The sequence below is a fragment of the Lontra canadensis genome, unplaced genomic scaffold (assembly GCF_010015895.1).
Source record: "Lontra canadensis isolate GAN:19392208 unplaced genomic scaffold, GSC_riverotter_1.0 scaffold1, whole genome shotgun sequence".
NCBI lineage: Eukaryota > Metazoa > Chordata > Mammalia > Carnivora > Mustelidae > Lontra > Lontra canadensis.
In genome coordinates this window covers 86,747,549-86,761,206 of record NW_022630995.1, presented here as the reverse complement: position 1 = coordinate 86,761,206, position 13,658 = coordinate 86,747,549, and the positions used below count along the sequence as shown (strand labels likewise).

The window sequence follows — 13,658 nt, the reverse complement described above, 5'->3', positions numbered from 1 at the left end:
AACAAATATCAATTGTTTTCCTTGAAATGATAGGTTCCAATTTTGAATTCACAAGAAAGTGTATACAAATATCCAACTCTGAATAATAACTTTTCCAGTTGTGCTCTTAAAAAATAAGTATTCCAGCTAGCAACTCAATCACATGAATGCTTTTCCTTGAGACAGTACCCTTCCGTATTTAGTAGAAATGCTTTACGTATACTTCCCATTTCATCACACAGAATATTTAAAAAGAAACATATTCAAGAGTTGAAACTTAACTTTTACTGCTTCTCAAAAGGCATTTTTATACAGAGTTTTGTTTCCTGCCAATATGTGGCATGAGGAATGCAGTGACTATTACAATTTAAAGCTACTGCTTTGATTCATGTTTACCTACCAGCAGTGTTAACCATCATTGTTTTTGTACCATCAATGCAAATGTCAACACAGTGGAAAAGGCAGATAACATCTTAGTGTAATGAAAATAGTTTCAAAATCACAGACCCTCTGAAAAGGCCTCAGTGACCTGCAGACTACTACTGGCCTATAGTGACCCAAGGTCTGACTGAGAACTCACCTTCCCTGATTCTTTCATCAGTCCTTCCTTAATGCACAGAGTGCTCTGCCTACAGAAATAATATATATATGGATGAGTAAGATACATCTCCTCTCCTAATTTCTTTGTTCTACTAGCGCAGAGTTCACAAGTGATGGTGAAACAAGAACTGAAACCCCGAGAAGAGGTGCTTCTTAGGTAGAAAAGTAATTTCCTGCAAGGGATCTGAGAAGGTTTTTGACTAGGTACAAGAATGTTCCAGACATTTTCTTTTTCTGAAGCTAAAATAACGCCATATTAAAACAGACAACAGTACCTGAAGATGGGTTAACTGTGTAGCAATTTTGGGGAAAATACACATCAATTTAGAATCAAGAAAAATACAGATAAATTTCAGACATAGTTCGAAAAATAAAGCCACAGAAGAGATAGAAGAATATAGAGTTGTAGAATTTAGTAGAGTTTAGGGAATTAGAAGGTATATTAGTTAGCTAGGGCCCCCATAACAAAGTACCACAAACTGGATGACTTTAAACAACAGAAATTTATTTTCTCACAGGTCTCACAGGCTAGGAGTACAAGATCAAAGTGTCAGTAGGAAACCAATCTTCTGAGGCATCTCACCTTGGCTGGTAGATGGCCATCTTTTCTGTGATTCTTCATGAGGTCTTCCCAGTTTTATAGTTGTGTCCTAATCTCTTCCAGTAAGGAAACCAGTCAAATTGGATTAAGGCCCACCCTAATGACCTCAATCTAACTTAATTACCTCTTTAGAGGTCCTATCCCCAAATTTAGTTGCATTCCAAGGTACTGGGGATTAGGACATATGAATTTAAGTGGTACATAATTCAGCCCATAACAGAAGGCAACTTATCTGATCTTAAGAGGAATACAGGAAACCACAAAGAAGCATATTAAAAATAAAGATGAAACACTTCAATATGTAACAAACATTTTTACATATAAAAAATTGGGGGGATATGAGTATTATACACATTCATACAGATTAACAAAAATGGAAATATTATGATTCCAATATGTAAACAGGCAAAAATATGAACAGGTATTTCACAAAGTTGTTTCTGAACAAACTTATAGAAATCTATTACCTTCATTTCTAATCAATAATACTGAAGCAAGATATCTTTTTTATTTTGCCTTTCAGATTAGAAAAAGATTTAAGTGATAACACTGTAGGTTGCAGAGACAGCATGTTCTCATCAACTGTGATGCTTTAAACTGGTAATAAAACCCTTTTGAAAGCAATGTATCAATATATATCCAAACCTGTAAGTATGTGATTTTATTTTTAATCCCGTAACTCCAATTTTGAATATTTAATCTACAAAAACAAAGCAAAGTAGGAAGTCATAATTAAGGGACCATTTAAAATAAGAACCTAACTGTCCAGTATAAAGGAAATAGTGCATGCACTTCATAGACTACTGCGTAGCCACTGAAATAATGGCTGCATAGCAATGTGGAAAGTGTTTGGGATAATAAAAATAGACTATAAAATAGTATATATACCATGATTACAATTATAGGAAAGGGCTTGTTATGAATTAAATTAAAAATTTTTTATTTGGTTATAGATTAAAGGATTATAATCTTGTTTTCTGTTTTCCATAAGATTTGTACATTTTTAAAAAGATTTTATTTATTTATTTGGTAGAGAGAGATAACATGAGAGAGAGAGAGTGCATGAACAAGGGAGAGGGGCAGAAGGAGCAGGAAGCCTGATATGGGTCACCATCCCAGGACCCTGGGATCATTACCTGGGCCACAGGCAGACACTTAACTGAGCCATCCAGGCACCCCAAATTTTGCAATTAAAAATAAAATTGTTATAAAATAAAATTAAAAATTAAGAGATTCTAAGACTCCTGTGTTTAACTCTGTGTAGCTCCCAAAGTGAGTATTCTTCTGTCCCTATGATTGCCAGGTTCTGATAAACGGTTATCCAGAACAGTAGGTACCAAATCTTTCCATCTATTTTCTTGTTTCCCTTCTCAAGTGCTAGCATTGCACATTAACATCTTAAGGAAAATTATACTGATATTATTCCTGTTTTTGCATTATAACAAATCAAAATATTGAAAACCTGATAAAGTGGGCAGGAATTATCTTTTCGAATATTATTCTGGGAAATTCGGTAAGTATTCCAGGGCTGGACAAAATCTTAGAAACCATTAATCCAATGTTTTCCCTTTTGGATCCACAAACCATTTTCATTGTAGTATATACTCTTTCAAAACCCTTCAGGATTTTAATAATTATTTCTTTTTTTATTGTGAAATTTTGTGACTAAATTTGTACAGTAGGAGAATGCTTGTGTAGAAATGTAACTTTAAAGAAAAGGCAGTTTATTTTAGTTTGTTATATTATTTAAGGAAGCATTCTAAAATTCATCTTCATCCAATCTTTGCAATAAAAAAATAAAATAAAAACATATACTGACAATGCTTATTTCCCATTTAACAAGTGATGCCCACTGTTTATTTTACTTTAAGCTAATTGTGTAAAATAAAAAGGGTTTATTTTGAAGATCACATTTCTTTTAAAACATTGAAATGAGGCTATGATACAGCATCAAAAATAGATAAAAAGAGCTTGCATAATATGATACTTGAAATTTGTTCATTTTACATCTAGAAAAGGCAAGTGATTTTTTTTTAAGTACCATGTTTTGTTTCTAAATGGCAAAGGTTTCAAAGTATGAATTTTAAATACTTCTTATACAATTAGCTGGGTTTTTATTCACAAAAAAGAAAAGCCAAGTTAGACAAAATTGCCACTATAGTTTCTCTTTTCAAACATATTTTAAGTTACTAGAGACAACTTGGTGGGCTACATTAAAAAAATCCAAAAACAAAAACAGATGATTGTATCTCAGATGTAATAAATATTGCCTTGAGACAATTTACAGAAGTATCATACACTTCAGTAACTTATAAATCTTATGTTGTGGTCTTAAAGCAGGCATTATGAGTATAAATTAAACAACTTATGACTAAGAATACAAGCAACTTAAACTGCATTAAAGTTAAAATCATCACACAGGTGGAGATGGCTGACTGAATGACCGACTCGTAAGTACACACATTGGGCTCCACTAACACATGGTATCAATTTGGAAACTCTCAAACTCTTATTTAAAAAAAAATAACAAATAGCCCTTTTAGATTGATTTAAAAAAAGAAACATGGGGTGAGAGATCATTATCACCTTGGATGATGATATGACCCCCTGAAACAGCTCTATGACACCCAAAGACTGAGAACCTACTTGTAGCATAACCCCGTTTGACTGAACAAGGTATGAAACCAGATTTGTCTAGGGCATTCAATTAACTGTCAATGTGATTTCAGTTCTCTTCAGACATCATAAGACAATTTACCCTCCCATTTACAAAAGCTTTCATTTGGCTTAACACATTTAAAATTGAAATATATTGGACATGATTGTGTAAATGAAATATATTGGACATGTTTGGGTAAAAGAGTTATCCTAAGTTGTACTAACTTTGCTTTTCATAATCACAAAATATGTTATTTTTAAATTTTTATACTGCAAAAAACTCTGAAAACACTGGATATTATTTTGCTTAGTTCCCTCTTTTATTTCAAGTCTATGAATCTAAGCTTCTCAACATATTGTGAAGGCCATTAAGTGAAGGGTCTTCAGTAAATTAAATACAGAAACACAAAGTGTCAAAACTTTTAAATAAGCCTAAGAAGCAATTTGAGGGTTGCCTTCTTTCCTTTATCTGTAACCGAGGAAAAAACTACGAACAGCAGCGAGGTTGAAAAAGAGATCTAGGACTTTGATAATTTTCTAATTAATCATAAATACCTAAATGTCTTCTGCTAAACAAATTGTTTTTGGTCCTGTTAAAATGTTCCCTTACCCGAGTTGCCCCTGACTTCTTTGAGCATTGCTTTTAACCCCAGTGCTGTGTTAAAATGGTGAGTGGGGCAAGGACTTGCTGACCCAGAGCTGTATCATTAACCTCAAAGAGGTACTAATTTTGACAGCAATTGCCTAGAGTAATCCTTACCTTGCCTCTATATTGCCACAATAATACCCAGGTCTTAGGATGAGCTTAGTGGGGACAAAGTCTAGCAAGATTTGGATGTGCTGATTTACTGAAGGAATGTTCTCAGCAGAAAGGGAGGAAGGGAAACGGGGTAAGACAGAGGAAAAAAGCTAAACCCATATTTGGTTTCAATTGGAGTCTGGCTGAGCCTAATCCCTCCCAAAGCTCTAGAACATGAATTACACCAAAAAGTTGGCCCTACCTTGAAACAAGGGCCCAGCCTTTTTGTCTCCACCCCAGTCAATCTGTCATTGATATGGGGAAGAGGAGGCATAACAGCCAGGGCAAGGCTGCTTCCTCTCAGTGGAGGGCAATTCCCCAGGGAAGGGGATAGTTGGGAACTGCTAAGGAGCCAACACTCACAGAATCTGGGACATGCCTGCACTGGCCCACAAAAAGGATCTGGGCAGGACATCAATAGCATCAATAGTATCCACCGCACCTTGGCAACCCATCTTCCATCTTGGCTACCACCTAGAAGCTATAAAGAAGGAAAAAAATGAAATAACAGAAATATACCAGAGTTTTATGTAAGTATAGTCAAAACAAAACAAAACAAAACAAAACAAAAACAACCTACGTTGAGAACTCTATAGTTGTGGGAGGCATGGGCTTAAAAAAAAAAAAAAAAAAAAAGGAAGTAGTTTCTCACAGGGTATATATGCCATGAGCTTTATCTTCTTCCAAGACTCCAAGGATCCTAGGCTGGATGTCCTCAGATGAATCTGACATTTTGTCATTCAAAATGTTTCCAGTCCCAATTAGGAATATTACTAAATATGCTGTTCCATAGCTATAGGCAAAAACTTATTTTTCTTGGACTCCTAGATAATACTAGAAGACTGAAAGTATTGTCTATTATGGAAACTCCATGTCTTTACTGTTTTATTATAAACAATAGTAACATATAATGATGAAAAATCAATATTCTATTCAGTTCTGAGAGATAACATAAAATACAAAAAGTATGAAAATGTTTCAGACAAAATACCATTAGCATATCACAAAAGTTAATGAAATATTTTACAGTGGTAGTAAAACTGTATAAGTTCTTTTCTTACCTTAACTGTTTTAACTCCCCAAAAGTAGAAATTAAGAAATTATCTGTAAAGATCTTTATGTAGTACCATTTAATGTTCATTTTTATTTTCATGCCTAGAAAGCCTTCCTGTGTGATATTAATGATTTTTGAAGTATCATGTATTTAATTGGTTTTTAGAACCTATAAAACTATCCTTGAGCTATGATCAAAAATCATATTCCCATAAGACCTGACAAAAAAACAGAGTGAAGAGAATCCAGGTGATAAGCACAACTCTATAAGAGATTAAAACCCAGCTGGTTAAAAAAAATTTTTGAGTGCTTTATGTTCTGTGAATAGATGAGGGATATTACTGGCCTATATTCCCTTTCTTATTAAAGTTGTGAGGTGGTGTGGATATTACCAGTATTCAGCTCAATTATAGAATAAATCAATTACAGGCTCATCACCATCCATTTTGTGTAAAAAGTGTAACTGAAATGCTTCAATAAGAAAAAGGATGTCGATCTAAGTAGTGAGAGCAAGAGATGCCTCAAAGGGAAATGAAACATACCTGGTGCTGCTTGAATATGTGTTTCCACGTAGACAGCCATTGCTTGCTCTTGGTTCTTCCCATACACATACCCTCTAAAACTCAGAATGAAGCTAATGGGCAAGATAGAAGTTAGTTGTTGATATCTTCTTTAGCATTAAACATCAGAGGCAGAAATTAGAAGGTTATCACAAAATAGCAACCCTGCATGGCCCCTAACTTTAAAAAAACAAACTCACCACCCCACTGAGTAAATTCACATTACTGAAAAACAACAAAGGAAAATTTAAGACAGAAAACAAACTCTATAGACTTTAGAAAAATCTTTAATGCGTCGTTTTGAACAATTCTATTATTATTTAATTACATTAAATATGTAATGTAATTATATTTTCTATTAATTCATTTCATTGTTAAATTCTTCATTCAGGGCTCAAAGGTTCTAGGATTATTAGTGATGCCAAAAATTCTAAGAAAATCTTACCAAGTCATAGCTGGTTATAAAATTTCTTTAATTTCTATTAGAAAAAAAAAAACAACTCTGAGCACTTGGACAAGGGAAGGAATGCTACATGGTGATGGCCTTTTCATTTTTATTTGTATTTTGTTGGCAGTTCTGTTCAGTTGGTTTCAACATTTATTGAGCACCTACTATGTACCAGGCACTGTACTAGACGCTGGAGACACTAAGATGAATAAGACATGGTCCCTGTCTCCAAGGAGCTTATAGTCTCTTGGAGGCAAACAGGTAGTGCAAAGACATAGAGTTTATTCTAAAGTGGACAAAAGTGTCAGTAATGGAATAATACTGGGCCTTTAAATACAATGGCATGTCATTGTTTATAATGTCAAGGCAGACAATTAAAATGAAGAGCATTTTCATGTGATAAAACAATAAAATCATTAAGACCTAAGTTTCAAAGATTCACATGATAAAGGTAGTTAATACTAAAAATTTACACCACAGTTTTTCAAGTATTTCATACTTAGAAATATTATTGCCCACTTTTGTGCTATAGTCAAAGCCATTATTCCAGGTTACTGAATCATTCACATCTTGGCATGCTAGGATTCAGTTTCTCACTGAGTTTATGAATCAGAACGGCTAATTCCTCAGTTGCTTGGCTCTTGTCCTCCAAAAGTTCATAACGAAGGCTGGAGATATCTTGCTTGATTTCTTTTAATTCACCTATAGTATTTGTATTTAAAAAAAAATCATTGGTAATTTGCTCTTTGGATCAGAAAAGAAGAGAGAGTGAAATTCATACAAATGCATATAATATTAATACATTTGCTTCATAAAGTCCAAGTTATTTTTGTGGAATTTTTTCCTTCAAGATATTTAAGAAGTATCAGTCTTTTTTTTAAATTTTTTTTTAGATTTTTAAAAATTTGTTAGAGGGAGAGAGAGAGATCACAAGCAGGGGGAGCCGCAGGCAGAGGGAGAAGCAGGCTCCTTTCTGAGTAAGGAGCCTGATGCAGGATTCAATCCCAGGACTCTGGGATCATGACCTGAGCTAAAGGCAGACACCTAACCTGAGCCACACAGCTGTCCCAAGAAGTATTAGTCTTTAAAAATATACTGACCTTTGAAAAAGTTGTAAGAAATAGTCCAGCTATGTTTTCAATAGTAAAACTCCACTAAAGTACTGTTCTGTGGCTCAAACACCTCATAATTCTTCAGCTACCTGATCTACAGCCAGAGTATCCTATTCTGTCTATAGAGAGTCCCTTTGGTTCCCGCAGACATAAGGGTTGAAACCTACATGGATCATCTCCTTTTGCTAGGATGGATGAAACTCCTAGCAAAAGGTGATTCAATCTGTTTAACAGGCAAATATTGACATGGGACAAGTAAATTTTAAGTCAGGTCTGAAGTAAGGGAAGGCAAGAAAAAAAAAGTAGTGATTATTAGGGAAGGCTATGGTAATGAGCTTAGGGCCAAGGAACACTTTGTAGGACACAGAAAACCAATGTATAAGGAAATAACAAGTAACAAGTAAGAAATTAAGTTTAGGTGTGATACCACTGGCAATGTGTATACACACAGGAGTCTCCAAAGGAGACTTTCTGGCTCTTAAAGCACAAGTATTCCCATAATTCAGCTTGGCAGTATTTTGAGTATATGTAGTTTGCAATTAAGAACTAGATTCTTTTGCAAATGATTGCAATGTAGATAAGCCATTCACATTGGAAGGTGAAATTTGGGGTGGAAATTTATCCTGAATCTAAGAAATGATTCTTCACAAATTATTGGTATTTTAACAAGCTTTCTGTAAAAGAATCACATGTAAAACATACTTTCCATAATATTCCCTGGTACCTTTATGATGCTTAAAAGTGTAATTTCTATATTCTTTTATATATATACAAGTCAGAAACTTTTTATCGTAAAGAACTCATAAAACATTTGCATACACATAAAACATTTGCAGATTCCTTTTTTTAGGCAAAAAAAAAAGTGCTTCTTCCTTTCCCATCTGGCAATATGATTCTAATTTGAAATCACGAGGCTGGTCTTTGGTGAAGGAAATGGATTCTCACACCATTCAGTATCACATTTGGACTATAAACCCATTAGATCCCCTTTTGCCTCCATAGCGCCATATCCTTCTTCCTTGTTTTTGAGTTATGGGGAGACTATTCGTTGTTATTTGTAGGCTCCCAATATGGGAAACACAAACTACTCAACCTCTTGGACTTCAGTTTCCTCATTTATTAAATGAGAATATTAAACTCTATGATAGTTTAGTTAGAACTTTGTTCAAACTCCATATTCTTATTAACTCATTTTCCCCTTTAGAGCAAGGATATGGAAGATGCTCCTTTGTTTTTGATGCTGTCAGCCATCCAATTACCCCAGATAACTTTGTTTTTCTTGTCCTCTCCCACCCCCACCAGGGAGGTTACTGTACGAATGATCAGATTTCTGCTTCCTGAACTACAACCCCTTTCCATTTCTCCCTGAGACAGCTTCTTGGGCATCATGATTGGATTTTTGCTGGTCTTCAATCACACATTCATACACTTCTTTTCTACATACACGTATCAGTGGATAGACCAGATTTTCCAGGGATTCCTTGCATCCATCAAGTAAAGGTTTTGAAGGCCATCACCATTTTATTTAGTTTAGCCCTTTCTTCTCTTATCAGCATAGATAGATCTAGTGGCATCTCATTGCTATTAGAAGCTACACTTTCCATTTTTAAGGCAACTTACTTTTCCCAGTTTGATTTCTTTCCAACTCTGGGCCTGTTCTTTGGCCTTGCCTTTGGAGAAACGTTTTTATAGTACAGACAGATGCCCTGCCTAGGATATGCCTGGAAAAATAGGTACCTTAAATAAGGAGCCAAGAAGAAAAGTGAAAGGCAAAAGTGAAACATGAGATGAGAAAAATGGGTTACAGATTTCTTTCTGTACAACAAAGCAAAAATTTTTCTGAAGAAACGTATGTTCTATTTGAGCCAACCAGCCAACTATTTTACTGGAAAATGTTAACGTTGCAAAAATGTTAACATTCATGTGAACTCACTGCAACAGAACTGAAACTACTGACTACTTTATATAATAGGACTTGAAAGGTTTCCAGAATGATTGCAGGTTTTACATTCTAAGAATCAGTTACAACATTGTGAGTAGAGATCAACTGTCTCTGATTGACATTTTTAATAACCTTTTCTTTTAAAAGATAGTTTTAGAAATGTAACCTCAGATTCTCCTATCAATCTTGGAACTGTTGCCTGAGATTGGATTTTTAAAAGTATCCTTCAATATCAAGTTTCCCAAGGTCATTAAGTTAGTTGCAAAAGGATGTTTCTCAAGATGGAGATGCTTACCTTCATTAACTTCATCATTTTCTTTGTCCACTTGTGCTTTCAGAACATATCGCTTTATAAGTCTTTTCATTATCTGCTGTTGATCAAAAAGAAATAATTATATCATCAATGATACACATAACTAACCTGGATCCTATTCTCCAAAGAGACTTACATACTTGTAAAGCAAACGCAGCTTGGGAGAGAAAAACTTTATCTAACTATATATAGAAGATTTCAGAACTCAACCATTTTTCACCTTCTATTAAGACTTACTGCATTATCTACAAACATTCTCCCCCACCCCTAGGAATGGAAGAAGCTAAAAAAAAGTTAAGTTGGAGGAATTAATTCATGGTTTCTCTTTAAGATGTGCTGATACCACATTATTATCTAAAAACACTACCTTATTTCTCACTGTGAAAAAAATATAAATATATGTTCAACAGAGAAAAGTTGGAAATTACAGAAAAGAAGAAATAAACAAAGATCATTAATTGTCCCACTACCCAAAGATAATCGTTGTTATTTTGGTGTATGCCTTTTTAAATTTTGTGTGTTTACTAAATACTATATATATATACACACATATATATTTTATGTTTTCAAAATACCATATATTCTGTGATGTTATATGCTTTCTTCTCATAGCAATATATATTGTAAATATATTTAATCTAAAGAAATGCTCTTACAGGATAACTATTTATCCATAAGGAAAAAGTAAAGTAAAATTGGAGCCCTACTTTATACCATACACATGAAAAATTAATTCCATATGCATCTTAAATGTGAAAGATAAAGCTTGTAAATCCTTTAAAAGAAAGCAAAGGAGAATGTATTTATAAATTCAGTGTAGAGCTGGATGTTTTTTAAACAAGATAAAAAATTCCAATTATAATAGAAAAGATTGATGAATTCAATATTATTACTATTAAAACTTCATTAAAACCTCTGGTAATAGAGATACTATAAAGAAAACAAAAAAGCAAGCCACAAACTGGAAGAAAATATTGGCAATATTTACAACTGATAAATAACTTAATTTGGATCTAAAATACACGAAGAACTTTAATTCAAGAAGAAAAACTCATATAACCCAATAGAAAAAAGGGCAAAGACAAACAGGCATTACACAGAAATGGAATCATGACTAGTCAAATCAATAGGCATATAAAACAATCTCAAATCTTTTTCTCAGGGAAATACAATTTACAATTAAACGGAGACACAATTTCACATCTAAAAAGGGAAAAATATAATAAATTTTATAATGCCAAATGTTGGAAAGAATATGAGTCAATGGGGACTTTGACACTCTACTGGCATGAGTACAAACAGACCGCTCTGGGAAGCAATTTGGCATTATCTTTCAAAGTCGAACACTGGTACTTCCTTTCACCCAGAAGTCCACTCCTTGATACAGAGCCTGGAAAAACTTTACACAAGTGGACCAAGAGACATAAACAACAATGTTTATAGCAATCTTGTCCAAAGCAGCAAATACAAACCAGGAAACAGTCTAAACAAAGATCAACAGGAGAATAGAGAAACCATGGTATGTTACACAATGTAATCTCATTATGTTCACTAATGAAATTAAATAATGAAATCAGTGAGCTGTAGCCACATAAAACAGGATGGATGAAACTTAGAAGCATAAATGTTGAATGAAAAATTCAGTTTGCAGACTTCACAAAGTATAAAATTATTCTTACAAAGCTCGATAAGTAAATCTACATAATGCATTGTTAGGAATATTTATTTAATGTAATAAGTTTATACTAGAAAAGGAAACTAAAGCAAGAGGATGAGAAACTCAAACTTCAACTTAGCAATTACCTCTTAGGTGGAGGCAAGGGGTGGGCCAGGAAGGAGCACCTAAGTAGAGGCAATGGGCAGAGAATGTCACCATTTTCAGGGAAGTGGTGGTTTCCATAAGCATACATGTCATTATAATTTATAATGTGTTACTTACATTCTTGTACATATATCAAATACCACATTAAAAAAAATAAAGGAAGGAAGGGGGGGAAAAGGCCTGAGCTGAAGTGAAAACATAGTTAAGAAAGTAGAAATCATGAAGCTAAGTGACCCATTAGATGCCAAGCTCAAGGAAAGGGAGAAATCTAGGAATATTCAAAATGTCTATCTCAAAGAATAACAGATCAAGAGACAGACTATGCTACTGGAAAGGAAAAACCCATTTTACCAATTGCAGTAAAATAGAAAACCTATTGAATTCTGTGGAATCTAGACTTCAGGGCAGACTCATAGCTGGGTGGACTTGGCTTGGACCTGGTTGTTCATTCGCCAAATATTTATTGAGAGCCAGCTTGGTGCCAGGTACTGTCCTAAATGCTAGGGATGCAACAGTAAGCACAGCTCCTACTCTATCTAATAAAATGTCATTGGAACAATTCACTATGATGGGTGGACATGTCAGGGATCTACTTAACCTTAGGGGACAGCAAAGGTGATTCCTATAGAAAGAAAATATAAAGAAATGGTTATCAGTTAAAAACAATTTGAAAGTCAGTAATACAAATCACTGGGAAAGAAAAGACTGACAAATAGTACTGAGACAAGAACTATTCTTAAGGGAAAATTAAAATTAGATCTCTACCTCATATCATATATAAAACAAATTTTTCAAGTCAAATAGATCAAAGGTCTAAATGTGAAAAGCAAAATTTTGGAAGGAATAGGGAAATACATCTTGAAAAAGCTAAAGGAAAGGATAAGCCATAAGGAAGAATAAATCTGACTATATTAAGACATTTTAAAACTTTTATGCAAGAAAGAATACCAATGAAATGTAACCTTATGTCAAATGGGATTTTTCTGGTTGTCCTGAAATTGTTGATAAATCCAAAACTGATGAGAAAGGATGCTAAGTACTCCATGGTCTAAGACCAAGCTGTCACTAGCAGTTGGGGCCAGCCACCTCTCAAGGCTTACTGAAACTCACTAGACCAGTACTTACCATGAATTTCCTCCTCACTCCACATAAGGAAAAGGACTGTGAGACGTGCGAGGAGTCAGGGGCTTTTGGGGTGGAGAGATTATTCTTTCTTTCTGGGTGGAAGGAAGGAAGATAGGGTACCTCCAGTCCCCAGAAGCCAAGGGAGAGGGAAAAGCCAAGGCAATCACTCATAAAGATTATAGTTGCCTAAACCAAAGGCCTGGCATCCTGCTCCCAATTAAATATCGATCCCAGCAAACTTGCTGACCTGCTCCTGGCAATTAAGTAAAGGCAAAAAAAGAACTCAGTTAAGAGTATAACAGCCATTGGGTCAACATGCACTCCCATTAATTTGGCAAACATAAAATTTCCACTATATTGGGTGGAAGGCATTAATACACATTAGTGGGAAAGGGGAGTCTATTCAATGAATGGGACTGGGATAACAGGCTATCCTTATGGAAAGGGTGAAAATTAGATGTGAACCTGAAGTCAGTGCTAGATCTCTGCTTCAGGAGCTGGGCAAAGGGGAGGTAGCCTCCGTGGCTTTTTCAAACACTCTCATCATGCTCCCAGCCCAGTTACAAAGGCAGCATATGGGTGCCTGCCACATGAGGACATTAAAACTTGTCCAGCATTAGAGCAGTAGTGACAAACAAGGAGGAAG

At 34.6% G+C, this 13,658-nt stretch overlaps 1 protein-coding gene across 5 annotated transcripts in view; it reads right to left on the bottom strand.

The window, feature by feature from the left end:
* Positions 1–6,960: 6,960 nt before the first annotated feature.
* TRPC3 (transient receptor potential cation channel subfamily C member 3) overlaps positions 6,961–13,658 on the bottom strand; it is a 70,551-nt gene continuing 63,853 nt past the window's right edge. For 3 of the 5 annotated variants that reach the window (XM_032858375.1, XM_032858377.1, XM_032858382.1), the window contains 2 exons: positions 10,048–10,123; positions 6,961–7,400 (listed from right to left, as the gene is read on the bottom strand). In XM_032858375.1, coding sequence (XP_032714266.1) covers positions 7,258–7,400; positions 10,048–10,123 — 219 coding nt within the window. In that variant the 3' untranslated portion in view covers positions 6,961–7,257. The remainder of the gene's footprint in view (positions 7,401–10,047; positions 10,124–13,658) is intronic. The other 2 variants (XM_032858376.1, XM_032858379.1) reach the window with 1 other exon arrangement.